The 26,401-nt window shown below is 50.1% G+C and overlaps 1 protein-coding gene across 1 annotated transcript in view; it reads right to left on the reverse strand.

Moving 5' to 3' along the window:
* Positions 1-15,979: 15,979 nt before the first annotated feature.
* The window catches only part of cdh16 (cadherin 16, KSP-cadherin), a 65,879-nt gene continuing 55,457 nt past the window's right edge, over positions 15,980-26,401 (reverse strand). Inside the window, exons 15-18 of the mRNA XM_078544672.1 lie at positions 23,913-24,152; positions 23,174-23,290; positions 18,431-18,547; positions 15,980-17,250 (exon numbers count right to left, since the gene is read on the reverse strand). Coding sequence (XP_078400798.1) covers positions 17,141-17,250; positions 18,431-18,547; positions 23,174-23,290; positions 23,913-24,152 — 584 coding nt within the window. The 3' untranslated portion in view covers positions 15,980-17,140. The remainder of the gene's footprint in view (positions 17,251-18,430; positions 18,548-23,173; positions 23,291-23,912; positions 24,153-26,401) is intronic.

Below are 26,401 nucleotides of genomic sequence, written 5' to 3' on the forward strand. Positions count from 1 at the left end.
GCTAGGTTTGAAATGTTAAGTAGGTAAACAAAGGTATCAAAGGACATTTACATTTTAAAATAAACCAGAATAGATTGGTTTCAAAGAAGGGGTGAAATATGTCACCTAGCCAGGTGAAGTTTAGAAACAGTGTGTTTATTTTTTCCAATGGTTACTTCTAAAATGGGTACTATGCTAAATTTTTATGATCAGAAAGGTAAAGTCCAAAGACATAGTGAAACAATGGGAATTTGCATTCAAAGGGGAAAATATGTATAAAGGAGTGAGGGCTGTGTGTAAGTGTAGGCATTTTAATCCTAACAAGTGTGATAAGTCTTCAGCATCTATGCCTCAAGCTGCTGTCTACAAAGAACTGAAGTTAAGAAAACTCACTTTGAATTCGGCTGGTTCAGGGTATTGTGCGTCACCTTGTCTGGGTCTTATAAAATCTGTGTCTTACTGTTGCCTTAATGAAAGTGTAACTGACGGTCAGATTAAGTAGGGGTTTTAGAAGTTATCATAGTAGTAATTTGTAGACATATGTATGGGCTTAAAAATATTTTTTCTTGTTAATAAAGGTTTAATCCGGTATTGTAAAAACCTATAAGACTTGGTGGTCTTATTACTACTGAATTCAAGGCACGCATCTCAAAATTTATACAAATTGCAAAACAATTGTGGCAGTTGTTTCAAGTTTCCCTTTGGGATTTGAACAACTCAGAATTTACCATCAGCTGTGCCATAACAGGATGGTGAATGGCTTGGGCATTTAAGTTCAGGGGGCATTTAAGAGTCAACCAAATTGCTGTGGGTCTGGAGCCACATGTAGGCCAGACCAGGTAAGGACGGCAGATTTCCTTCCCTAAAGGGCATTAGTGAACCAGATGGGTTTTTATGGTTTCATGGTCATCATTAGACTTTTAATTCCAGATTTTTATTGATTTCAAATTCCACCATCTGCTGTGGTGGGATTCGGACCCATGTCCCCAGAGCATTATACTGGGTCTCTGGAATACTAGTTCAGTGACAAAACTAGTCTAGCAACAATACCACTATAGTGTGTGAGTCTGTATCCCGCCTCATTAATAATGCATTCAGGGTAAACGCACCAAATTGCTGGTCTCAGATTAGCCTGCCATGACTTCAATTCTTCTTCGCTCCAGTGTCATGTTTAAAGCACATCAGAGCACAGCCTACTTCACATCTACAGACCAGGACTGCTCCAGGTGACAGACAGCCCCAAAATCCAGGAAGACGGCAGCCCCCTAATGCACTGACGCCTCACTGGAACACCTTTTGGATGCCATTGAGGCCCAGCGTGTTGTCCTCTACCCCCACTCTGGTCGCAGGAGGTCTACCAGTGTCACCATTCTGGCCTGGGAGGCAGTGGAAGCAGAGGTCAGTACCAACAGCACAGAGGAGGCCAGGCATCAGTGCAGGAAGAGGATCAATGGTCTCATCTGTTCCTCCAGGGTAAGTCGACCACTTCATCACTGTCAATTCACACACTCACAAACCCATCACACATCCACAGGGATCTCACACCTCAAGGGACAACACCACTAACTCTCACACACACCCTCACATCCCCATCAGGCTCATACCCTCTCGAGCTCACGTCCTCATCCCGTCCATGGCTCCGCTCACCACACAAACATTCCACTCAGTGCCATGTGTCCTGCTCACATTCTCTCCATCTGTTTTCATGCAGGAGAAACTGTCTCACAGCAGCAGGGAGAGGTCCCAGACCGGGAGTGGAATGGCCCACATTAGGCCCCTCACTCACTTTGAGGAGTGTGCCATCGCGCTGACTGGTGAGGGTGTGGACTGTGCCTGCGGCGATGGGCAGGTTGGTGGTGAACACCAACGTGAGGATCCTGCACCACATCATCCCTCTCTCAACACAGCTGTGAGTGCTCTCTCTCCAGCTTTTGACTGCTGCCAAGCACTAATTATCTCTACTTTGGTTCACAGGGAGCTCTGCCAAGCAACCGACACCCTCAGCCAGCCAGTCCCTCAGCTCCATCCAGGTCCTCACCTCCAGCCAAGGGGACACCTCCTCCATTGAAGAGCTGGAAGTAAGCAGCCTGGAAGAGACATCACAGCGCTTACCCACACCCTCCACCAGCGCAGAGACACACCTCGGTGGGACCTAGATCTAGAGCAGGCTCGGGTTCACAATCTGGTGGTCACCGCACGGACACGTGTCCACAGCAGGGGGAGGCAGGTTCAGCCGAGCTCCCCAGCACTCAGGGCACTGCTGGGGAACAGCATCTTCAGCATCCCGATGGTCTGCTCCACCAAGTTGTGAGCTGCTGCATGAGCCTCATTATAGTGTCACTCTGCTGCAGTCTGAGGCCACCGCACAGGTGTCATCAGCCACGGCCTCTGTGTGTAGCCCTTGTCCCTGAAGAGCCAACCCTGCAGCCTCTGTAGGCCCTGGAAGACTCTAATGATCCGTGACTGACTGCAGATATAGGTGTCATGCACACTCCCTAGAAACCGAGCGCACACCTGCAGGATGCATTTCTGGTGGTCGCACACCAGCTGCACATTCAGCAAATGAAACCCCTTGCGGTTGATGTAGTCCACGGTGTGTTGCGGTGGAGATCTGAGCAACACATGAGTGCAGTCGATCACACCCTGCACCTGTGGGAAACCCAAGATCTGGGTGAATCCAATGGCCCTGGCATCCTGGCTGTCCCGGTCCCAGGCGAAATGCACAAAGTTGTTGCCACGGAGAAGATGCATCCGTGACCTCATGGATGCATTTGTGGGTGGCGGATTATGAAATCCCACAGAGGTCACCTGTGAAGCCCTGAAAGGAGCCACTGGCGTAGAAATTGAGCACCGCAGTCACTTTCACAACCACTGGCAGTGGACGCCCTCCTTGTCCCCTTGGCGCCAAGTTCTGCAGTAAGTGGAAGATGTGAGCGAATAGTTCTCTAGACACGCGCAGTCATTGGCGACACTAGTTCTTGGTCTTCTGCAGGAATGAAAGGCGTGTCTATAGACCCTGGGGGTCGCTAGGTGCTGAACAGCAACGGTTCACTGTGGCTCTTGGGCAGCGTGTGTGGGAGCCCCTGCTGCCCCTTCTTCATGAGGTTGCTGCTCCTCCCTCTGCACAGCCACCAGGAGCCTCAGTCACTCTCTCCTCTGTCGCCTTGGCTCTCTGTAGGCCATCATGTATACAGCTAGATCACCAAGCTCCATCATCCTGATGTACTCCTCCTGCAGGATGAAAGAGGGAGATAGGTGATTAGCTCGGGTGTAATAAGAACCTGTCCTGGTTCAGTGTGATGGCGCCTTAACACTCCCCGGAGAGTGCTGGCCACCACTTGGATGGCCAGAGATTAGTGCGCTGCATGGCTGCCCTGTTAGCTTGAACCATGGGGGAGACTGGTTCAAACCAGGATGCTGACATTGCAAAGGGGCTGTGTGCACCTCCAGCAGTGACTGCTCCATAGCCAGGTTTAGCGAGGAGATTGTACAACGTGTGCAGTCGTACAACTGTTCTGCAGTTCACTAAAATGCTCGTGAATTTGCAGCCTGTGCCGGGGTCGGGGGGCAGTGTAAAGCTCTGGAGCACTTGGTGTCACGTCGATGCCTCTGCGTTACTTGTGTGGGCAGATAAGCTAGAAGCCCCCGACCCCAATCATATCAACAGAAAATGCTGGAAAAGCTCAGCAGCTCTGACAGCATCTGTGGAGAGAAAGACAGAGTTAACATTTCGAGTCCGTATGACTCTTCTTCAGGGAAGCTCTTCAGTTCCCTCTTCAGAAGTTCTTCAGCTCAGAAGAAGAGTCACACGGGCTCGAAACTTTAACTCTGTTTCTCTCTCCACAGAGGCTGCCAGACTTACTGAGATTTTCCAGCATTTTCTGTTTTGGTTTCAGATTTCCAGCATCCGCAGTATTTAGCTTTTAACCCAATCATATCAATGTGGCTGGGCCTGAACTGTCTCAGTTGCAGAGCAATGGTCACTTTCTACAGGTTTCCTGAATGGGTGACCGCTTCCCTCACCCACCCTACCCCCCCACCCCGAACGCTTGTGCGTTATATTCAACCAGCCTGGACAGACGATTCAGTGGGAGGGGATAATTCCGGAGGGCTGGCCTGATAATGATATGCTGATGTATTGCAATTAGGTTCCCAACGCCTGATGGTGGGAAACAGGGCCCACCATTAACAGGCTGAGTGGGCAATCGCAAACTGGCTTCACAACGTCATGAAACCAATCACGCCACATTGTCTGCTCACGCCTCCAATCACACCCGACACCAGAGGGCATGGAAAATTCCACCCCGTGTGTGAGAGGTTGTCTGTGTGCATGTGTGTCTATGTATGAGAGACTGTGTGTGCGTGTGTGTGTGTGTGTGTATGAGAGACTGTGTGTGTGTGTGTGTGTGTGTGTGTGTGTATGAGAGACTGTGTGTGTGTGTGTGTGTATGAGAGACTGTGTGTGTGTGTATAAGAGATTGTGTGTGTGTGTATAAGAGACTGTGTCTGTGTGTATAAGAGACTGTGTGTGTGTGTGTATGTGTGTATGAGAGACTGTGTGTGTGTGTGTATGTGTGTATGAGAGACTGTGTGTGTGTGTGTATGTGTGTATGAGAGACTGTGTGTGCGTGATTGAGAGGCTGTGTGTGTGTGTCTGTGTGTATAAGAGACTGTGTGTGTGTGTGTATGAGAGACTGTGTGTGTGTATGAGAGACTGTGTGTGTGTGTGTATAAGAGACTGTGTGTGTGTGTATGAGAGACTGTGTGTGTGTGTATGAGAGACTGTGGGTGTGTGTGTGTGTATAAGAGATTGTGTGTGTGTGTGTATAAGAGACTGTGTGTATGTGTGTACAAGAGACTGTATGTGTGTGTGTGTGTATGTGTGTATGAGAGACTGTGTGTGTGTGTATGAGAGACTGTGTGTGCGTGATTGAGAGGCTGTGTGTGTGTGTCTGTGTGTGTGTATGAGAGACTGTATGTGTGTGTGTGTGTGTGTATGAGAGACTGTGTGTGCGTGATTGAGAGGCTGTGTGTGTGTGTATGAGAGACTGTGTGTGCGTGTGTGCGTATGAGAGACTGTGTGTGTGTGTGTGTATGAGGGACTGTGTGTGTGTATGTGTATGAGAGACTGTGTTTGTATGTGTATGAGAGACTGTGTGTATGTGTGTATGAGAGACTGTGTGTGTATGAGAGACTGTGTGTGTATGAGAGTCTGTGTGTGTGTGTATGAGAAACTGTGTGTGTATGTGTATGAGAGACTGTGTTTGTATGTGTATGAGAGACTGTGTGTATGTGTGTGTGTGTGTGTGAGAGAGACTGTGTGTGTGTATGAAAGACTGTGTGTGTGTATGTATGTGTGTGTGTGTTTGTGTGTGTGTGTGTGTGTATGAGAGACTGTGTGTGTGTGTGACTGTGTGCCTGTATATGAGAGACTGTGTGTGTGCATGTGTGTGTGTGTGAGACTGTGTGTGTGTGTGTGTGTGAGGTCAAATGCATGACATTGCATTAATTCAGGCTAAGCGTGTGAGAATAAATAACTGAATAAAGCTTGTTGCTGAATTATTTAATTGGAATACACGCTCTGAGGGTATTCGACACATCTCTTTCCTCACAGAACCTGATCACGGGCAGTAAGAGAGCAAATATATTCTGGCCATGATACTTTGGAAGGTTCCAAATTTCCAGTGGAACTGGGACAGGCTGCAGAGTGAATGATGATAAGGGTGGAGATATTGCTGCTTTACTAAAGGAAAAGAAAGACACGGCATCTTTTAACAAACATTACTGCAGAGATTGGAGGGAATACGGGAGAGGGGGAGGACACTGTGGGAGGGGGAGGGGGAGGGAGGGGAGGGAGAGGGGCAGGGCACTGTGGGAGGGGGAGGGGGAGGGGGAGGGGGAGGACACTGTGGGAGGGGGAGGGGGAGGGGGAGGGGGAGGACACTGTGGGAGGGGGAGGGGGAGGGAGAGGGGCAGGGCACTGTGGGAGGGGGAGGGGGAGGGAGAGGGGCAGGGCACTGTGGGAGGGGGAGGGGGAGGGGGAGGACACTGTGGGAGGGGGAGGGAGAGTGGGAGGACACTGTGGGAGGGGGAGGGGGAGGGGGAGGACACTGTGGGAGGGGGAGGGGGAGGGGGAGGACACTGTGGGAGGGGGAGGGGGAGGGAGAGGGGGAGGACACTGTGGGAGGGGGAGGGGGAGGGAGAGGGGGAGGACACTGTGGGAGGGGGAGGGAGAGGGGGAGGACACTGTGGGAGGGGGAGGGAGAGGGGGAGGACACTGTGGGAGGGGGAGGGAGAGGGGGAGGACACTGTGGGAGGGGGAGGGGGAGGGGGAGGACACTGTGGGAGGGGGAGGGAGAGGGGGAGGACACTGTGGGAGGGGGAGGGAGAGGGGGAGGACACTGTGGGAAGGGGAGGGGGAGGGAGAGGGGCAGGACACTGTGGGAGGGGGAGGGAGAGGGGGAGGACACTGTGGGAGGGGGAGGGAGAGGGGGAGGACACTGTGGGAAGGGGAGGGGGAGGGAGAGGGGCAGGACACTGTGGGAGGGGAGGGAGAGGGGGAGGGGGAGGGAGAGGGGGAGGACACTGTGGGAGGGGGAGGGAGAGGGGGAGGACACTGTGGGAAGGGGAGGGGGAGGGAGAGGGGCAGGACACTGTGGGAAGGGGAGGGGGAGGGAGGACACTGTGGGAGGGGGAGGGAGAGGGGGAGGGCACTGTGGGAGGGGGAGGGGGAGGGAGGGGCAGGACTGTTGGAGGGGGAGGGGGAGAGAGAGGGGCAGGGCACTGTGGGAGGGGGAGGGAGAGGGGCAGGGCACTGTGGGAGGGGGAGGGAGAGTGGGAGGACACTGTGGGAGGGGGAGGGAGAGGGGGAGGACACTGTGGGAAGGGGAGGGGGAGGGAGGACACTGTGGGAGGGGGAGGGAGAGGGGGAGGGCACTGTGGGAGGGGGAGGGAGGGGCAGGACTGTTGGAGGGGGAGGGGGAGGGAGAGGGGCAGGGCACTGTGGGAGGGGGAGGGAGAGGGGCAGGGCACTGTGGGAGGGGGAGGGAGAGGGGGAGGACACTGTGGGAGGGGGAGGGAGAGGGGGAGGACACTGTGGAAGGGGGAGGGGAGAGGGGGAGGACACTGTGGAAGGGGGAGGGAGAGGACACTGTGGGAAGGGGAGGGGGAGGGAGAGGGGGAGGACACTGGGACGGGGAGGGAGAGTGGGAGGACACTGTGGGAGGGGAAGGGAGAGTGGGAGGACACTGTGGGAGGGGGAGGGGCAGGACACTGTGGGAGGGGGAGGGAGAGTGGGAGGACACTGTGGGAGGGGGAGGGAGAGGGGCAGGACACTGTGGGAGGGGGAGGGAGAGGGGGAGGACACTGTGGGAAGGGGAGGGGGAGGGAGGACACTGTGGGAGGGGGAGGGAGAGGGGGAGGGCACTGTGGGAGGGGGAGGGGGAGGGAGGGGCAGGACTGTTGGAGGGGGAGGGGGAGGGAGAGGGGCAGGGCACTGTGGGAGGGGGAGGGAGAGTGGGAGGACACTGTGGGAGGGGGAGGGAGAGTGGGAGGACACTGTTGGAGGGGGAGGGAGAGGGGGAGGACACTGTGGGAAGGGGAGGGGGAGGGAGGACACTGTGGGAGGGGGAGGGAGAGGGGGAGGGCACTGTGGGAGGGGGAGGGAGGGGCAGGACTGTTGGCGGGGGAGGGGGAGGGAGAGGGGCAGGACACTGTGGGAGGGGGAGGGAGAGGGGGAGGACACTGTGGGAGGGGGAGGGAGAGGGGGAGGACACTGTGGAAGGGGGAGGGAGAGGACACTGTGGGAAGGGGAGGGGGAGGGAGAGGGGGAGGACACTGGGACGGGGAGGGAGAGTGGGAGGACACTGTGGGAGGGGGAGGGTGAGTGGGAGGACACTGTGGGAGGGGGAGGGAGAGGGGAAGGACACTGTGGGAGGGGGAGGGGCAGGACACTGTGGGAGGGGGAGGGTGAGTGGGAGGACACTGTGGGAGGGGGAGGGAGAGGGGGAGGACACTGTGGGAGGGGGAGGGAGAGTGGGAGGACACTGTGGGAGGGGGAGGGAGAGGGGGAGGACACTGTGGGAGGGGGAGGGAGAGTGGGAGGACACTGGGGGAGGGAGAGGGGGAGGACACTGTGGGAGGGGGAGGGAGAGGGGGAGGACACTGTGGGAGGGGGAGGGAGAGGGGGAAGACACTGTGGGAGGGGGAGGGAGAGTGGGAGGACACTGTGGGAGGGGGAGGGAGAGGGGGAGGACACTGTGGGAGGGGGAGGGAGAGGGGGAGGACACTGTGGGAGGGGGAGGGAGAGGGGGAAGACACTGTGGGAGTGGGAGGACACTGTGGGAGGGGGAGGGAGAGGGGGAGGACACTGTGGGAGGGGGAGGGAGAGTGGGAGGACACTGGGGGAGGGGGAGGGAGAGGACACTGTGGGAAGGGGAGGGGGAGGGAGAGGGGCAGGGCACTGTGGGAGGGGGAGGGAGAGGGGCAGGGCACTGTGGGAGGGGGAGGGAGAGGGGGAGGACACTGTGGGAGGGGGAGGGAGAGGGGGAGGACACTGGGGGAGGGGGAGGGAGAGGACACTGTGGGAAGGGGAGGGGGAGGGAGAGGGGGAGGACACTGTGGGAGGGGGAGGGAGAGGACACTGTGGGAAGGGGAGGGGGAGGGAGAGGGGGAGGACACTGTGGTGGGGGGAGGGAGAGGGGCAGGACACTGTGGGAGGGGAGGGAGAGGGGGAGGGGGAGGGAGAGGGGGAGGACACTGTGGGAGGGGGAGAGAGAGTGGGAGGACACTGTGGGAGAGGGGGAGGACACTGTGGGAAGGGGAGGGGGAGGGAGAGGGGCAGGACACTGTGGGAAGGGGAGGGGGAGGGAGGACACTGTGGGAGGGGGAGGGAGAGGGGGAGGGCACTGTGGGAGGGGGAGGGAGGGGCAGGACTGTTGGAGGGGGAGGGAGAGGGGCAGGGCATTGTGGGAGGGAGAGGGGGAGGACACTGTGGGAGGGGGAGGGGGAGGGAGGGGCAGGACTGTTGGAGGGGGAGGGAGAGGGGCAGGGCACTGTGGGAGGGAGAGGGGGAGGACACTGTGGGAAGGGGAGGGAGAGGGGCAGGACTGTGGGAGGGGGAGGGGGAGGGGGAGGACACTGTGGGAGGGGGAGGGAGAGGACACTGTGGGAAGGGGAGGGAGAGGGAGAGGACACTGTGGGAAGGGGAGGGAGAGGGGGAGGACACTGTGGGAAGGGGAGGGAGAGGGGGAGGACACTGTGGGAAGGGGAGGGGGAGGGAGAGGGGCAGGGCACTGTGGGAGGGGGAGGGAGAGGGGCAGGGCACTGTGGGAAGGGGAGGGAGAGGGGCAGGACACTGTGGGAGGGGGAGGGAGAGGGGCAGGGCACTGTGGGAGGGGGAGGGGGAGGGAGAGGGGCAGGACACTGTGGGAGGGGGAGGGAGAGGGGTAGGACACTGTGGGAAGGGGAGGGAGAGGGGCAGGACTGTGGGAGGGGGAGGGAGAGGGGTAGGACACTGTGGGAAGGGGAGGGAGAGGGGCAGGACTGTGGGAGGGGGAGGGAGAGGGGGAGGACACTGTGGGAAGGGGAGGGGGAGGGGGAGGACACTTAGAGAGGGAGGGAAGGAGGGAGGGTGGGAGGGGGAGAACACTGTGGGGGTGAGGGGAATGAGGGAGAGGAGGAGGACACTGTGGGGGTGAGGGGAATGAGGAAGAGGAGGAGGACACTGTGGGGGTGAGGGGATTGAGGGAGAGGAGGAGGACACTGTGGGGGTGAGGGGAATGAGGGAGAGGAGGAGGACACTGTGGGGGTGAGGGGATTGGGGGAGAGGAGGAGGACACTGTGGGGGTGAGGGGAATGAGGGAGAGGAGGAGGACACTGTGGGGGTGAGGGGAAGAGTGAGGGAGAGGAGGAGGACACTGTGGGGGTGAGGGGAATGAGGGAGAGGAGGAGGACACTGTAGAATGAGGGGCAGTGTGACAGAGAGGGGCAGTTGTTGTTGTAGAGCAGATTGCTGCCAGGTTTTACAGTCTGTGTGCTGTTGGGCGAATGATGGGTTAATTCGGGTAGTCAGTCTCTCTCTGTGTTGTAAGTTGGAAAATGTGACAGTGAGTCACTCATTTATTGCAGGAAAGGTTTTCTCAGCTCGAGTCAGGGCCCTTTTATTACAGTTTCCATCCATTAGCAATCACCAGACATGATCATGGCTGAATCTATATATCCTAATTGACTTTTTAAAATGTATTTATAGAAACCTATTAAATAAAGAGACTGAAAAAAACATTGTCCTTCTCATCTCTGTGACCTACCTTTTTAAAACCCATGTAGGCGGCTTGTGAGGGTCCCATGTGTTTGGGAACCCATGAGTTTCACACATTTCAATTCCCTTGACACACACACACCAAGACTGATAGTGTCTGCTAACCGAATCGTGCTCTCTGTTGTATTCCTCTGTAAAACCGGAAGGATGTGATTTGTACTTATTTCTGAAATCACTGAAGGGAACTGCAGACTGAGGGAGTTAAAGTCACAGGGGAAGGGGCCCCAGAGCTGTCCCTTTTAAATATTGGGGCAGATTGTAATCCTGCCCTTGTACATTTCTTCATCAGGCACAGGCTTCCAATAACTATCTATTCATGATCTAGATCTTGTTGTGCAGGGGACAATTTCAAGGTTTGTGGATGATACGAAGCTTGGGAGTGTTATAAACTGCGAGGAGGACAGTGTGGAACTTCAAAAGGACATAGACAAGTTGGTGGAGTGGGCAGATAGGTGGCAGATGAAGTTCAATGTGGAGAGGTGTGAGGTGATGCATTTTGGTACGGAAGAACCTGGACAGAGAATATAAAATAAGAGCTGAAATTTTGGGGGGGTGCAGGAGCAGAAAGACCTGGATGTATGTGTACATAGATCATTGAAGGTGGCAGGACAGGTGGAGAGAGCAGTAAATAAAGCATATAGCATCCTGGGCTTTATTAATAGGAGCATAGAGTACAAGAGCAGGGAGGTTGTGCTGAATTTATATAAGACACTCGTTAGACCTCAGCTGGAGTATTGTGCACAGTTCTGTGCGCTACACTATAGGAAGGATGTGAACACATTGGACAGAGTGCAGAAGAGGTTTACAAGAATGGTTCCAGGGATGAGAAAGTTCAGCTATGAGGATAGATTGGAGAGATTGGGACTGTTGTCCTTGGAGAGAAGAAGGCTGAGAGGAGATTTGATAGAGATGTTCAAAATCATGAGGGGGCTGGACAGAGTAGATAGGGAGAAGCTGTTCCCACTCGTAAAAGGATCAAGAACGAGAGGGCACAGATTTAAAGTGATTTGCAAAAGAAGCAAATGTGATGTGAGAAAAAACTTTTTCACACAACGAGTGGTTCGGGTCTGGAATGTGCTGCCTGGAAGTGTGGTGGAGGCAGGTTCATTCGAGGCATTCGAGAGGGAATTAGATGATTATTTGAATAGAAACAATGTGCAGGGGTATGGGGAAAAAGCAGGGCAATGGCACTAAGTCATAATGCTCATTTGGAGAGAGCAGGCATGATGGGTCGAATGGCCCCCTTCTGCACCATCACAATTCTGAGATTCTGTGACTCTGTGAACCTATTCCAAGTCCTTCCCAATACTGATCTGTCCTTCACGGATTTGTTGAAATGGAGGAACTCAGTTTCACACTCTCTTTCTCGCATTAATGTGCTGTTGTAAACATTTGCACAGGTTCAGAAAGCAGCCTGTTCCCATGACAAATGCTCCAGGCCTGAAACTCATACTCATTGCCCCCGATGCATGACTCATGTATCAAATGTCCCAATGTACTTTCCAGCCCATGAAGTACTTTTTGTGTAAGCATAGTTACTGTTGAAACGTGGGAAACATGGCAGCCAATTGGCACACAGCAAGATCCCACAAACAGCAACATGCGAATGACCAGGCAATCTGTTTCATGTTGATGTTTGATGGGTAAATATTGACCAGGGCGTCAGGGAGATCTCCCCTCCTCTGAATTAATTTCATGGGAACATTTACATCTATCTGAGTGGGTAGATGGGGCATTAGCTTAACATCTCATCTGAAAGACGGCACCTCCAACAGTGCAGCACCCCTTACACTACTGTACTGAGAGCATCAGCCTGGATTTCATACTTAGGTCTCGAGAGGAGGACTTGAACACTCGAGCTTAAAGGCGAGAGTGTGACTCACCGAGCCATGGCTGACATCGTGGAATGGTCTGAGGTTTCAAATTCATGTGGGTAACTGATCGAAGAGGAGGGGATGGGGAGAAAATAGCCACAAAGCAAATCGTGTTTGCTTAATTTTGCTTTGAACTGTGAAATGCATGTTATATTTCCAGGTTAAATTTCCTCTTCAATGCGCCCAGTGTGGGTTTGAAATGCAAATGGAGGAGTTGTTTCCTTCTAAATACTCAGTCTCGAAATGTGGGCGTTACTGGTAAGGTTGGTATTTACTGCCCATCCCTAGTTGCCCTGAGAAGGTGGTGATGAGTCGCTCTTTTGAACAGCTGGTAGAGCTATGATACAACTGAGTGGTTAGCTCGACTGCATCAGGGACAGTTAAGAGTCAATGACATTTGTGTAAGGCTGGAGTTACCTACAGGGCCCAGGCTGGGTAAGGATGGCAGGTTTCCTTATCTAAAGGACGTTAGCGAACCACATATGTTTTTATCACAATCCAATAAAAATGAATTCACCTCTTCTGACACTGTTACCCTAGTCCATACCCTTTGTCATCTCCAGAATCATATATTCCAACCTGGCCAACCTCTTCTGCTGTTCCCTCTGTAAGATCCAGCACATCCAAAGCTCCACTGTCTGTATCTGACCCATGGTACTGAGTCCCACTCGATTTCCTGTTTGCTCAATTTCCCCTCCCTGAATTTCCTTTCCAGGTGATCACATGGGTTGGATGGGCCACACGAGAACACGAGAAACAAGAGCAGGAGTAGGCCATTCGGCCCCTCAAGCCTGCTCTGCCATTCAATAAGATCATGGCTGATCTGCTTGTGGTCTTAACTCCAACTTTCCTGCCTGTCCCCCATAACCCTTCACTCCCTTGTCAGTCAAAAACCTGTCTAAGTCCGTCTTGAATATATTCAATGTCCCAGCCTGCACCGCTTGCTGTGAAAGAGAATTCAACAGTCTAACGACCCAGAGAGAAGAAATTCCTCCTCATCTCCGTCTTAAATGGGGGACCCCTTATTCTGAAACTGTGCCCCCTCATTCTAGATTCCCCCACGAGAGGAAACACCTTCGCAGCATCTACCCTGTCAAGTCCCCTCAGAATCTTATATGTTTCAATAAGGTCGCTTCTCATTCTTCTAAACTCCAATGGGTACAGGCCCAACCTGGTCAACCTTTCCTCATAGGACAAACCCCTTCATCCCAGGATTCAGAAGGCTTTCGACAAAGTCCCACATAAGAGATTGGCGTGTAAAATTAAAGCGCATGGGATTGGGGGTAGTGTATTGAGATGGATAGAAAACTGGTTGGCAGACAGGAAACAAAGAGTAGGAATAAACGGGTCTTTTTCCAAATGGCAGGCAGTGACTAGTGGGGTACCGCAGGGATCGGTGCTGGGACCCCAGTTATTCACAATACATATGAATGATTTAGATGAAGGAATTAAATGTAATATCTCCAAATTTGCAGATGACACAAAGCTGGGTGGGAGGGTGAGCTGTGAGGAGGATGCAGAGATGCTTCAGTGTGATTTGGACAAGCTGAGTGAGTGGGCAAATACATGGCAGATGCAGTATAATGTGGATGAATGTGAGGTTATCCATTTTGGTAGCAAAAACAGGAAGGCAGATTATTATTTGAATGGCTATAAATTGAGAGAGGGCGATGTGCAACGAGACCTGGGTGTCCTTGTACACTAGTCGCTGAAGGTAAGCATGCAGGTGCAGCAGGCGGTAAAAAAGGAAAATGGTATGTTGGCCTTCATAGCCAGAGGATTCAAGTACAGGAACAGGGATGTCTTGCTGCAATTGTACAGGGCCTTGGTGAGACCACACCTGGAATATTGTGCGCAGCTTTGGTCTCCTTATCTGAGGAAGGATGTACTTGCTATAGAGGGAGGGCAGCGAAGGTTTACCCGACTGATTCCTGAGATGGTGGGGCTGACATATGAGGAGAGATTGAGTAGTCGATTAGGATTATATTCGTTGGAGTTCAGAAGAATAAGTGGGGATCTCATAGAAGCCTATAAAATTCTAACAGGACTAGACAGGGTAGATGCAGGAAGGATGTTCCCGATGGTGGGGGAGTCCAGAACCAGGGGTCACAGTCTGAGGATATGGGGTAGACCATTTAGGACTGAGATGAGGAGAAATTTCTTCACCCAGAGAGTGGTGAGCCTGTGGAATTCACTACCATAGAAAGTAGTTGAGACCAAAACATTGTATGCTTTCAAGAAGGAGTTAGATATAGCTATAAGGGTGAAAGGGATCAAAGGGTATGGGGAGAAAGCGGGAGCAGGCTATTGAGTTGGATGATCAGCCATGATCATAATGAATGGCGGAGGAGGCTCGAAGGGCCGAATGGCCTACTCCTGCTCCTAGTTTCTATGTTTCTATGTATCAGCATAATGAACATTCTCTGAACTGCTTCCAAAGCAAGTACAACCCTCCTCAAGTAAGGGAACCAAAACTGTACACAGTGCTCCACAGTGAGGATGGACATGATGAGTTCCCAATGGGAGGTGGTGGGAGCAGGGTGGTTGGAGGTGGGAGATTATGTGATGAAAGCTCCCAAAAAATACCCAACCACAGACTCTGCCGTAAGCCTGCCCCATTTCCAACTTACTGGCTGACAATCAATAGGCACTGCAGTAGAATAGGGCTCATTGGGTCTATTGTTTCACTCCTCTCTGTGTTTGAATCATTTTATAGAGAGAATACACATCAAAAGTGAAATTAGACACTTATTTCACCAATATATTCATCACTTTTGTTCTCCTTGGGCACAAGAACAAGGAAATCCATGCGAGGTGAAACTCTTCAATTCCACAGCATGTTTTAATGGGTACTCTACCATTGAGAAAGTAATACACTTTTACATTTCATACAAATAGCAACATTGATAGATCTTAATTAATGAAACCTCCGGCACAAATATAATTTGCGTTTCCATCACACAGAGAGATAAATGAATCTATGCACGCCTGCAAGTGCTGTTAGAAATTGATTGCTCAGGTTTTTAATTAAAGCTTTCAATCCAGCCTTTCATTGAGTGAGCTCCCTCATCAGAATGGCAACAGAGTGAAGGAGAAGGAGATAATCAGGGTAAGAAGTGCAAAGGAGAGAAATCAACAGACAATCCCACATAATCAGCACCCCACATAATCATTATGCTCTGCACATCAGGCATATTACAGCCACATGGCCAATATACCATACCATAATATACCACACACCAAATATACAATGGGGATGGTATACCATGACATAATACTCCACATAGCTAACATAACACATGCATAATTTATGGCGTCAATAATAGGCTAAACTTGCAATACACCACATCCAATATACAATATGCATAATTCATGTACATAATGTACTGTACACTTAATATACCACGTGCAAAATAGGCCCCACTCCCATTACAACGCACATATCATTACATAGGATTTACCGCACAGGCTATTTGGCCTAACTGCTCTATACAGGCAGTTCTGCTCCACATGAACTTCCTCACACTCTACTTCATCTCAGCCTATCCTCCATATTCTCCAGCCCTTTCTGTCTCACGTATCATTTCCCCTTCAATGTGTCTCTGCCATTCACCTCAATTGCACCTCGTGGTAGAGTGAGCCCCACATTCTCACCGCTGTCTGGGTAAATTCTACTGAATTCCCGATTGGATTTGACCCTGGTTTTGGTCTCCCTCACCTCCACATGGAAACACCTCTACATCTACCCGATCAAACCGCTTTGTAATTTTAAAGATTTCTATCAGGTCACCCTTCAGCCTTCTCTTTTCTATTCAGTCATTGACCAATGGGCCACATATCACTCCTAATATCCCACACTCATAATATACTACTGCCAAATATACCACTCCCAAATACACCAACACCCATAATATATCATTCCTAATTATGTCAGACCCATTGTATGTCAACTCTAATATATCATACCCATTATATATCATTCTCCCAAAATACCATGAATATATCATCCCCATCCGTTATATATCATACACTATATAAGAACCCCATGCCCATTATAGAGCACACAGTGAATGAGGGTTCTGCAGTGAGAGATTTTCTTGGAGAAAAGGAGCTCAGGAGCCACAAAGGATGATATGGATTATTTAGATAAACTTGGAGACTGGTAATGTACAGGCTCACACATCTTTGTATCATCCCTATGCTGAACAGTTATGATCAGGTCATTGTGGATGAGCTGGACAGGCTGTGATTTATTGTGTCTCACACCGATTTTGTTCGAGTCTGATCGTATTTGGACATTGAGTCTCCAAAGTATTTTTTTCCTTTGTTGGCCCTGGGGTTTTCTCTCTGGGTTGTTTTTGCCTCTCCTGGGGCGCCAGATGGGAGTGGGGTGTCGGAGGTGTCCAGTCCAATGCCCCAGCCATCATGGGGTAGGGGGGACAGTCTCGGTGGGCCAGTCTTTCCCTGCCTGTTAGTTTTCTAAGGTGGCGTTCATGGTGTCTTCTTGACTGCATCAATTCTGTGGGACCCATGTAGCCTGTGCAATATGTACAGCCCTGGTTACCACACAGAGTATCAGGGTCAATTCAGGAGAGCTGCACCCTGACTGGTTGGTTTATATCCTGTCCAATTTTACTCTGTATGAAAGTTAATGGAGTGTAAAGCTAGTCAGGTCAAAATCAGGGTTTAGGAAGCACTAAATCTCCTAGCTATTCCCAATAACAAGAAGATTAAACAAACCCTCTTTGTGCCACATTGTGTTAACCCTTGTTACAATCATGATAAACTCAATGGTGAACAATACATCATCAAAGTTCCAGTGATAAATGAGATAGAAGAAATCCAGTTTACATTTTGATCCTAGTATACATTCTGATTGCTGTCCCCCCATCTTCAATAAGATATTGAAATTAAACAATCCGATTGGTTGGCGGGTTGGCTTGGTGACTGTACGTTGAGCTAGTCCACGTTATGCTGAGGAGCGTAAAGGAGCAGATTCGATGCTGACATTCTGTTTCCTCTTCTTTCGCCGCTTTCCACTAATGGACAGGTGCACTAAGATAATGATCAGGAAAATACCTGCGCATGGGTAAGGGAGAAGGACAGTGGGAAATTAATCTTCAAAATAGCAAAGAAAGGAGGGACTTACATTTCTATAGCACCTTTCACAGCCTCTGGATATCCCAAAGTATTTTACACCCATTGAAGTACTTAGTGTAGTCACTGTTGTACAGTTGGAAACGAAGCAGCCAAGTAGTACAAGGCAAGATCCCAGAAACAGGAAACTGAGGTAACCTATTTTTTAACGATGTTTGGTTGAAGGACAAACATTGACTAGGAAATCGAGGAGAACTCCCTTGCTGTTCTTCAAACAGTGTCATGGGGTCTTCCCTGCCCACCTGAGAGGCCAGATGGTTCCTTGTTTTAACATCTCATCTGAAAGACAGCACCTCTGGCAGAGCAGCATTCCCTCAGTTTTGACACCGATAGTGTCAGCCTAGATTAGGGGTTGAGTGTCTGGAATGAGGCTTCAATCCATTAACATATGGGCTCGGAGGGTGAGAGAGTGGCCCCATTGTGCCACAGCTGACAGTTTTTGATCCGAAATCTCTCTCTTTCTCTCTCTGTCAGTCTGTCTATCTCTCTCTCTCTCTTTCTCTCTCTCTACTGCACTGCCCCTCACCTCCACCCCCTCCAACCTCCCGGTCAGGAGATAGGACAGTGTTACTTCTTTAGATCCTTCTCTGTTCAACCAAACATTCCTCCCAGATCCAACCCAATGGGCTGCCACACTCCATCCCTGTGGGAATTCCGTAAACTTTTATATTGCAATAGGTTCTTAGTCTTTTAATCAGGACAACAGAAGAACCAGGAGCAGGTGTAGACCATTTGGCCCTTTGAACCTGTTCCATCATTCAACAAGATCATGACTGATCTCCTTTCTTAATTCTATCTTCCTGCACTATCCACATATTCCTTAATTCTCTGCGTGTCCAAAAATCTATCAATCCTGTCTTGAATATGTTCAATGAATGGACATCCACAAACCACCTGGGTCAAGAATCCCAATGGTTAAGAATCCTCTGAATGAAGAAATTCCTCTTTAGTTCAGTCTGACCCCTTATTCTGAGCCTCTGACTCTGCGTCCTGGATTCCCCAGGCAGGGAAAGCATTAGCTCAGCGTGCACCCTTAACAATTTTATATTTTGCCGTGAGGTCACCTCTTGAGTGATGCATCGATGTGATCTGAGCCACTTACCTATCACTCCTAATGTGCCAGCAATCGTGGCCACCGTCATCAAGATAGTGGGTTTACCCGGAATAGGCCCAACCTCTATCCTGCAATCTCCACTGGAACCGCAAGTGCAGACATTGACTGCAAGAGGAATGGGAGAATGTGAAATAAAAACATAAAATGCTGAAAACACTCAGCAGGTCAGGCAGCATCTGTGGAGAGAGAGACAGAGTTAAACAGTTCAGGCTGATGACCTTTCGTCAGAGCTGGAAGAAGTTTGAGATGTCCCAGGTTTTCAGCAATTGCAGAGGCAGGGGAGGAGGGGAGGGGAGAAAAGAATAAAAGGGAACATCTAATGATAAGGTGGGGGGCAGGAGAGATTCACTGACAAAACAGATGATGGCTCACAGTAAAAGGGAATGGTAATGGGACTAGTAAAGAAATAAAAAAGTGAGTTCAGAGGAGGTGTAAATGGGAAGAACAAAATCATTGCTGGTACTTGCTGTTTGGATGATATAGGAGCATTGGTTATGATCTGAAATTGTTGAACTCACTGTTGAGTCTGGGTGGTTGTAAAGTGCCTAATTGAAAGATGAAGTGCTGGTCCTCGAGCTTCATTGGAACAATGCAGCAGGCCGAGGACAGAGAGGTCAGAGTGGGAGAATTATAATGATAGGGACCGGAAGTTATACTTGCGGATTAAATGGAGATGTTCAGCAAATCAGTCCCTCACTCTGCATTCATTCTCCTCAGTGTAGAGGAGACCACATTGTGATCAGCCAGTACAGTAAATCACTGTTTCACCTGGAAGTATTGTTTGGGGTCCTGGAGGATGGGAATGGAGAAGGTGAAAGAGCAGGCGTTATACAAAAAAAATAAAAGCCTTCTTTCTCCTTCACAACTGACGGTTGCTGATTAAACTTGACTCTAATTGCAAGGAGAGTCCTGCTCTTCAGAGTGATCTGCATTTTTAATTACATAGCATTACATCCACAGGACATCACTGCAGGAGTCCCTCAGGGTAGTGTCCTCGGCCCAACCATCTTCAGCTACTTCATCAATGGCCTTTCTTCCATCATAAGGTCAGAACTGGGGATGTTCACTGATGATTGCACAATGTTCAGCACCATTTGTAACTGCTCAGATACTGCTCAGTCTGTGCCCATATGCAGCAAGACCTGGACAATATCCAGGCTTAGGCAAACAAGTGGCAAGTAGCATTTACGCCACACAAGTACCAGGCAATGACCATCTTCAACAAGAGAGAATCTAACCATCGCCCCATGACATTCAATGGCATTACCATCACTGAATCCCCCACTATTAACAAGCTGGACACTACCACAGACAAGAAACTAAATTGGGCCCAGCCATATTGCCACGTGGCTGCAATATTCTCAGATTGTTTAAAAATTCATTTATGGGATGTGGGCTTCACTGGTTGGGCCAGCATTTATTGCCCATCCCTAGTTGCCTTTGAGAAGGTGGTGGTGAGCTTCCTTCTTGAACTGCTGCAGTCCATGTGGTGTAGATACACCCACAGTGCTGTTAGGGAGGGAGTTCCAGGATTTTGACCCAGCGACAGCGAAGGAACGGCGATATATTTCCAAGTCAGGATGGTGAGTGACTTGGAGGGGAACTTCCAGGTGGTGGTGTTCCCATCTATCTGCTGCCTTTATCCTTATAGATGGTAGTGGACGTGGGTTTGGAAGGTGCTGTCTAAGGAGCCTTGATGAGTTCCTGCAGTGCATCTTGTAGATGGTGCACACTGCTGCTAGTGTCAGTGGTGGAGGGAGTGAATGAGGGAGTGGATGTGGTGCCAATCAAGTGGGCTGCTTTGTCCTGGAAGGTGGATTCACAGATCCTGCGGTGAGTAACTCACCTCCTGAGTCCCCAAAGCCTGTCCACCATCTCCAGGGCACAAATCCAGAGTGTGATAGAATACTCTCCACTCGCATGGATCCACTTGTGTGCAGCCCCAACAACACTCAAAGATGCTCAACACAATCCGGGACAAAGCAGCCTGCTTGATCAGCACCCCATCCACACTTAAAATATTCACTCCTCCAGCCACCGACGCACAGTAGCAGCAGTGTGTACCATCAACAAGATGCACTGCAGCAATTTGCCCAACTTCCTTCAGCAGAACCTCCCAAACCTGCGACCTCTATCACCTACAAGAACAAGGGCAGTAGATGCATGGGAACACCACCACCTGGAAGTTCCCCTCTGTAGTAACTGTAGCTTTAAGGAATGTAGTGACTTCACCTTTAAGACTAAGATTAAAGATTTAAGATCATGTGACAATGTGAATGAATGAGCCCTAAGTGCGGGCAACCTCGGGGGGGAGTTTGTGTCCAGCTCTGGATCTTGATGGAAGCAGGTAACTGCTGCTGAAGCCCTGTAAATAAGGTTCACTGTTTCTTATGAGAAGCCTGTCTGGAAAATCAAGTCCACAACACCCTCCAAGTCACTCACCATCCTGACTTGGAAATATATCGGCCATTCCTCCGCTGTCACTGGGGTCAAAATCCTGGAACTCCCTCCCTAACAGCACTGTGGGTGTACCTACACCACATGGACTGCAGCGGTTCAAGAAGGCAGCTCACCACCACCTTCTCAAGGGCAATTAGAGATGGGCAATAAATGCTGGCCCAGCCAGCGAAGCCCACACCCTGTGAATGAATAAAAGACAGAACGTACAGCACAGAAACAGGCCATTCTGCCCAACTGGCCTGTGCTGATGTTCATGCTCCACACAAGCCCCCCTCCCATCCTCTTTCATCTCACCATATTGACATGTCCTTCTATTCCTGTCTCCACTCGTGTGCTTATCTAGCTTCCCTGCATAATAAATAATACATATTTTTGCTAGATTAGAAATGCATCTAAACTTGTTTTTTGAGATCGAGTGGACAGCTTTAAATAATAAATGAGTCAATCTGACGTGCAGGGTTTTTTCATGTTTTATTGAGAGCCCCTTTCCTTAAAGGCCATCCTTCGATTTACGCAAAGGAGCGACTTTATTATTCACATAGCCCCAACTTTTAAACATCGACAGTACTAATGAAAGTGCGACCATGTACTCACAGGCAGTCCAGGACATAAAGACAGCCGGGTGACCCCTTTCAGAAATACTTGCAGCGCACTCAAGGAGAAAACTAACCAAACGCCATCATTAGCAATTCGAATTTCCTCCTTCACAAAATTAGATGGAATTCACAATACAGAAACAAGCCATTCATTGAAACTGGTCCACGTCAGTGTTCATGCTGTGTTCAAGCCTCCCATCCTTCCTGACTTAACTCTGTCAGCATTATCTTCCATTCCCTTCTCCCACATCCATGTGTTTATCCAGCTTTCCCCGAAATGCATTGATACCTATTCACGTCAATCACTCCATTTCCTCGCGAGTTCCACATTCTCACCACACACTGGGGAAAGAAGTTTCTGAATTCCTTACTTGACTTTTTTGGTGACTATCTTATATTGACATCCTCCAAGTGGAAAGGCTCTGAGCTGGGTTTAATGGAGGCACCTGGGGTCTTGGGCACTGGCTGGAGAGCCAGCAAGAGCACTGTGCCACCTATTATCAACACGTAACTGGACAGTGGGGGGGCTTTCCCCAGGATCAAGGACCCCCAGGGGTGGAAGTCCCTCCTGCTGGAGAGCTTCCGGCCAATCAGAGGCCTGCAGATCTACTGAATAGCAGTGCCACCAGGGAGGCGGTGGCTGCTGCCAATATGACACCTACCCGAGGCCTGGTATCGTCATTGGATCCCAGGCCACAGGTAAGTGATGGTGTGGTGGGGGTGGGGAGGTCACAAGAGAGAGAGTGGGAGGGCGGGTCGAAGGCAAGGGCAGGGGGTAGCTCTCAGTGGAGCTCTTTCCTGATGCTGGGTACCCTCGACCAGGCACTGAGTGCCCTTGAACGTGGGAACACCACCCCAGACCAGGAGCCCACAAGCAACCCTCACACAGATTTGCTTGTCACACCCAGCATGGGCGAGCTCCCCCCACCAACTACCCCCACCCACCGCTCAGTGAATACTAGCAGCAGCACAATGGTGCCCTTAATTGGGCACTGATGGCCCACTAAAGGGCTACAAATGGCAGTGGGAAGGTGGGCAGGCCGTCCGCAGATTTAATCGAGGTGTGGGTGGGAAGGTGGTCCCCACCCATCACCCTCCCACCTGATTTGATGTCTCTCGCCACCAAACTCGCCGCGGGAGAGGGCATTACATCTCAGCCTCTGCGTCTACTCCTTCAGAATGTTTCAGAATTTTGTCTCATTTCATCTTGTATCCACAACACAAATCAATTTCTATTAAATAAACTTCCCATTAAATATAAAAAGTCCAACGTGCATGTAGTAAATGGAATAGTAATAATAGCGCAAATGCACTGGAGGTTACATTGCAGTCCCACGACATTCTAATGGCTTCCCTGAGCAGTAGTAAAGGTTACAGTGTCAAACCCTTACATTCAGGCTAAAATTAACCAACATGTTTACTTACAAGTTGCAGAATTACACAGAAGCCAGTAAGCCAGCAAGAAACTTAAAAGTACTTAAAACAACAAAGATGAAATCAGTCTACAATGGATTAAAATATTCTGTTTTCACATTTTCTATTCACTGGAACACTTAGTAACTGAATGAAGTAATTAATTAATTTAGAAGCATAACAGTTATTAATATGTACATATGTAGCAAGCAAGTGATTCTACACCCAGTTGTTGTCACAATGTTTACCCCCCTTGTCTTACCTGGTAAAATATCGCTGTGCCGTTGGCTGGGTTCCTCTTTCACACTGAGAACAATTGGAATCCGGTATAATCCTGGATCCACCCAGCTCAGTGCAATAGCCAGAGAGGCATGTGTGTCTGAAAGAGATAGACAGTCAGACAGTATAGTGTGCACAAATTCTGTAAACATAGTGATCTGAGACATAGCAGGCAGATTGCCTAACAGCAGAATACTATCAAAAAAAGGAAAGGAAAACTTGCATTTCACAGCTTCAGGATCTCTCAAAGCTCTTTACAGCAAGTGCTTTTGAAGTGAAGTCACTCTTGTAACGTAGGAAACCTGGCAGCCAATTTACACACAGCAAGCTCCCACAAACAGCAGTGTGATAAATGACTAGATTATCTTTTATTGTGATGTTGATTGAGGGATAAATATTGGCCCAGGACACAGGAGAGATCTTCCCAGATCTTCTTCTTCAAAATAGTACCACGGGATCTTTCCCACTCACCTAAGCAGGCAGCTGGGGCCCTGGTTTAACATCTCATCTAAAAGACACACCTCTGACAGTGCAGCACTCCCTCAGTACTGCACCAGATTGTCAGTTTAGATTGTGTGCTCAACTCTCTGGAGTGAGACTGGAACCCACAGCCTGCTGACTGAGTGGTGAGAGTGCATTGAGCCATGGCTAACGTTGAGCTCGGTGAAGATGAGAATTATCCCTTGGATGTCTATCACTGCCTGCACTTTCCACCATCATACCATTAATTTGATTGATCTTCCAGTTCCTTTTTTCCATTGGTTTGCCATCAACGGAGAAGCTAAGGGGCTTCCTGTTTCCTCTCCCATGGCGGTACAAGGCAGTGATGGTGATTGACTGCCCATCTCTCCGCGGTGTGCACAGGAAATCTCCGGAATATTCCAGAAGTGGGGCGGGCAGTTGTTCCCGGAAGTCTTCAATGTGAATCACCAAGCGTGCAGTAACGAATAAGGAGGCATCAGCTACAAAATTTGTAAAAAGATTGGAGTTACCGTCATTGAAACATATCGGTATTTAACTCTTTGCTGAGCACGTTAAGTCCTGTTGTCCCATCACCCCCTGTGCTGGTTGAACCACAGTAGCTCCTGGACCACAAATACTTCGAAATTTCAAATTCTCAAACCTCTGCCCCTCTGTGGACTCCTTTGGCTGAATTTTCCCAGCTTGGTGGGGAAGGGCTTGGAGGCAGGGGAGCTGGAAAAATAGGGGGAAGCCACATTGGGATGGCTCCCCAATGCATTCCCACCTACAAGTGGTTTTCCCTGGGCTGGAATAGGAACTGGGTTAGCTGCATGTTCCGAGGAGGTGAATACCCAATCAGGGCAAATAAAGGCCCACTCATGGGCCACTTTAAGCTATCGGAGTGCCCCCCACCACCACCCCCACTCCTCACCACACCACCCCCACCCCCATCTCCCACACAACCTGGCTGTGTGTGGAGGCCACCAGTTCAATCGAGGCAGCCCCTGGCAGCAGGTCAGTCCCAAGGGACAGGGGAGTCAAAGGGTATAGGGGATCGGCAGGAAAGTGAAGTTGAGGTTACAATCAGGTCAGCCAGGATCTTGTCGAATGGCGGAGCAGGCTCGAGGGGTGGAATGGCCTACTCCTGATTCTATTTCTTGTGATCTTTTGTAATTGGATGGCTCTTTCAAAGAGCTAGCACAGGCACGATGGACCGAAAGGCCTCTTTGTGCCCTGCATGACTATGACTCTAAATCCATTTCACTCTCTACAGATGCTGCCTGACCTGTTGAATGTCAGCTTTTAATTGGGATTTCCAGCATCCGCAGTCTTTTGCTTTTGTTTTAATGAGATTTTTGTTTCACTCGAAAGATGGAATCCCCACAAACAAATCTGCAGTCCCACGGGAAAGCTAACGGGAACGAGGAAACTCTGACAGGCACATGTTGAGCCAGGTTGCCTGGATACTTTGGCTGTGTTTGGGGAATCTGCTGTCAGTCACTCCGTGATTCTGACTGTAGCCAGAATGGACACAGTAACCCGGCTGCGCTGGTGGCTGCAGTAATCGCGCTGTCAAGTTGAGTGGAGCCAGGATAAATATTACTCTCTGAGCTGCAGACAAAACGTTCCTGAACCGTCACATCATTGTGAGTGCAACACAAGAGGGTTTCCATGGAGACCGCAAGGCATGGCAATTTATCACTATTCATGTTACTGAAATCTTACAAGTGAGCTATTTCTAAGAGACCCATCGCTCACCAAAGTGAAGGATGTTGATGAGGTAAGTGGACACAATTTGCAATTCAAACATCAAATGCTGTTAAACTTTTCAGAAGGTCAGACAACCTTTCACCCTTCCCAGTAGCTAATGATTTGATTGTTAATATTTCTTGAACGTCTCATCCAAGGTCCAACCGCCCCCCCCCCACAATGTGAAACCTTCGTCTGTCTCTGCTCTCATCCAAGGCCAACTGTGTCGTCCCAGTATGTACTGTTTGGGTTTTAGAAAGTGTTAGTTTAGGGGCATGAAATATTTCCTCATCCTGGGAATTCCTCAGCATTAAATTGGAAGTTTCTACTCTCTCAGTACTGCACTGCAGTGTCAGCCTAGACTGGGTGCTCGAGTGCCTGCAGTGGGACACTTAAACCCAGAGTAGGGTTGTCAACACTCCAGGATTACCCTGGAGGCTGCGAGGAAGTGGGTGATTCATCCCCAGGACGAACGAGGAGGAAATAAACAATAGCAGTGTTAATAAAAATTACAGGTTCTTTCAGTTACTTTGTAGAAATGTGTTTGTTATTTTCTTCAAATATTGAACTTGGGGAATTAAGGCTATTAAGACACACTGAAAAGATGTCCAATCAAATAAGCAAGAGTCCATTTGCTTTGCGATTGGCTGTGGGAAGGTGAGTGCCGTAAAGATGACTTGTCAAGTGACCAGTGGCGGGAGAGTGAGGACGTATTGATTGCAGACCGGAGGTCATGTAATGAAACCGTCATAGAGTTATACAGCACAAAAACAGGCCCTTCGGCCCATCGTGTCTGTGCCGGCCACCAAGCATCTATCTATTCTAATCCCATTTTCCAGCACTTGGCCTGTAGCCCTGTATGCTATGGCATTGCAAGTGCTCATCTAAATACTTCTTAAATGTTGTGAGGCTTCCTGCCTCTACCATCCCCTCAGGCAGTGAGTTAAAAGCTAAGATGTCATGAAGACATCCAACCAGAATTGGTGACCCCCACCTAACT

This window comes from Cetorhinus maximus, chromosome 6 (assembly GCF_964194155.1).
Source record: "Cetorhinus maximus chromosome 6, sCetMax3.hap1.1, whole genome shotgun sequence".
In the NCBI taxonomy this organism is placed as follows: Eukaryota; Metazoa; Chordata; class Chondrichthyes; order Lamniformes; family Cetorhinidae; genus Cetorhinus; species Cetorhinus maximus.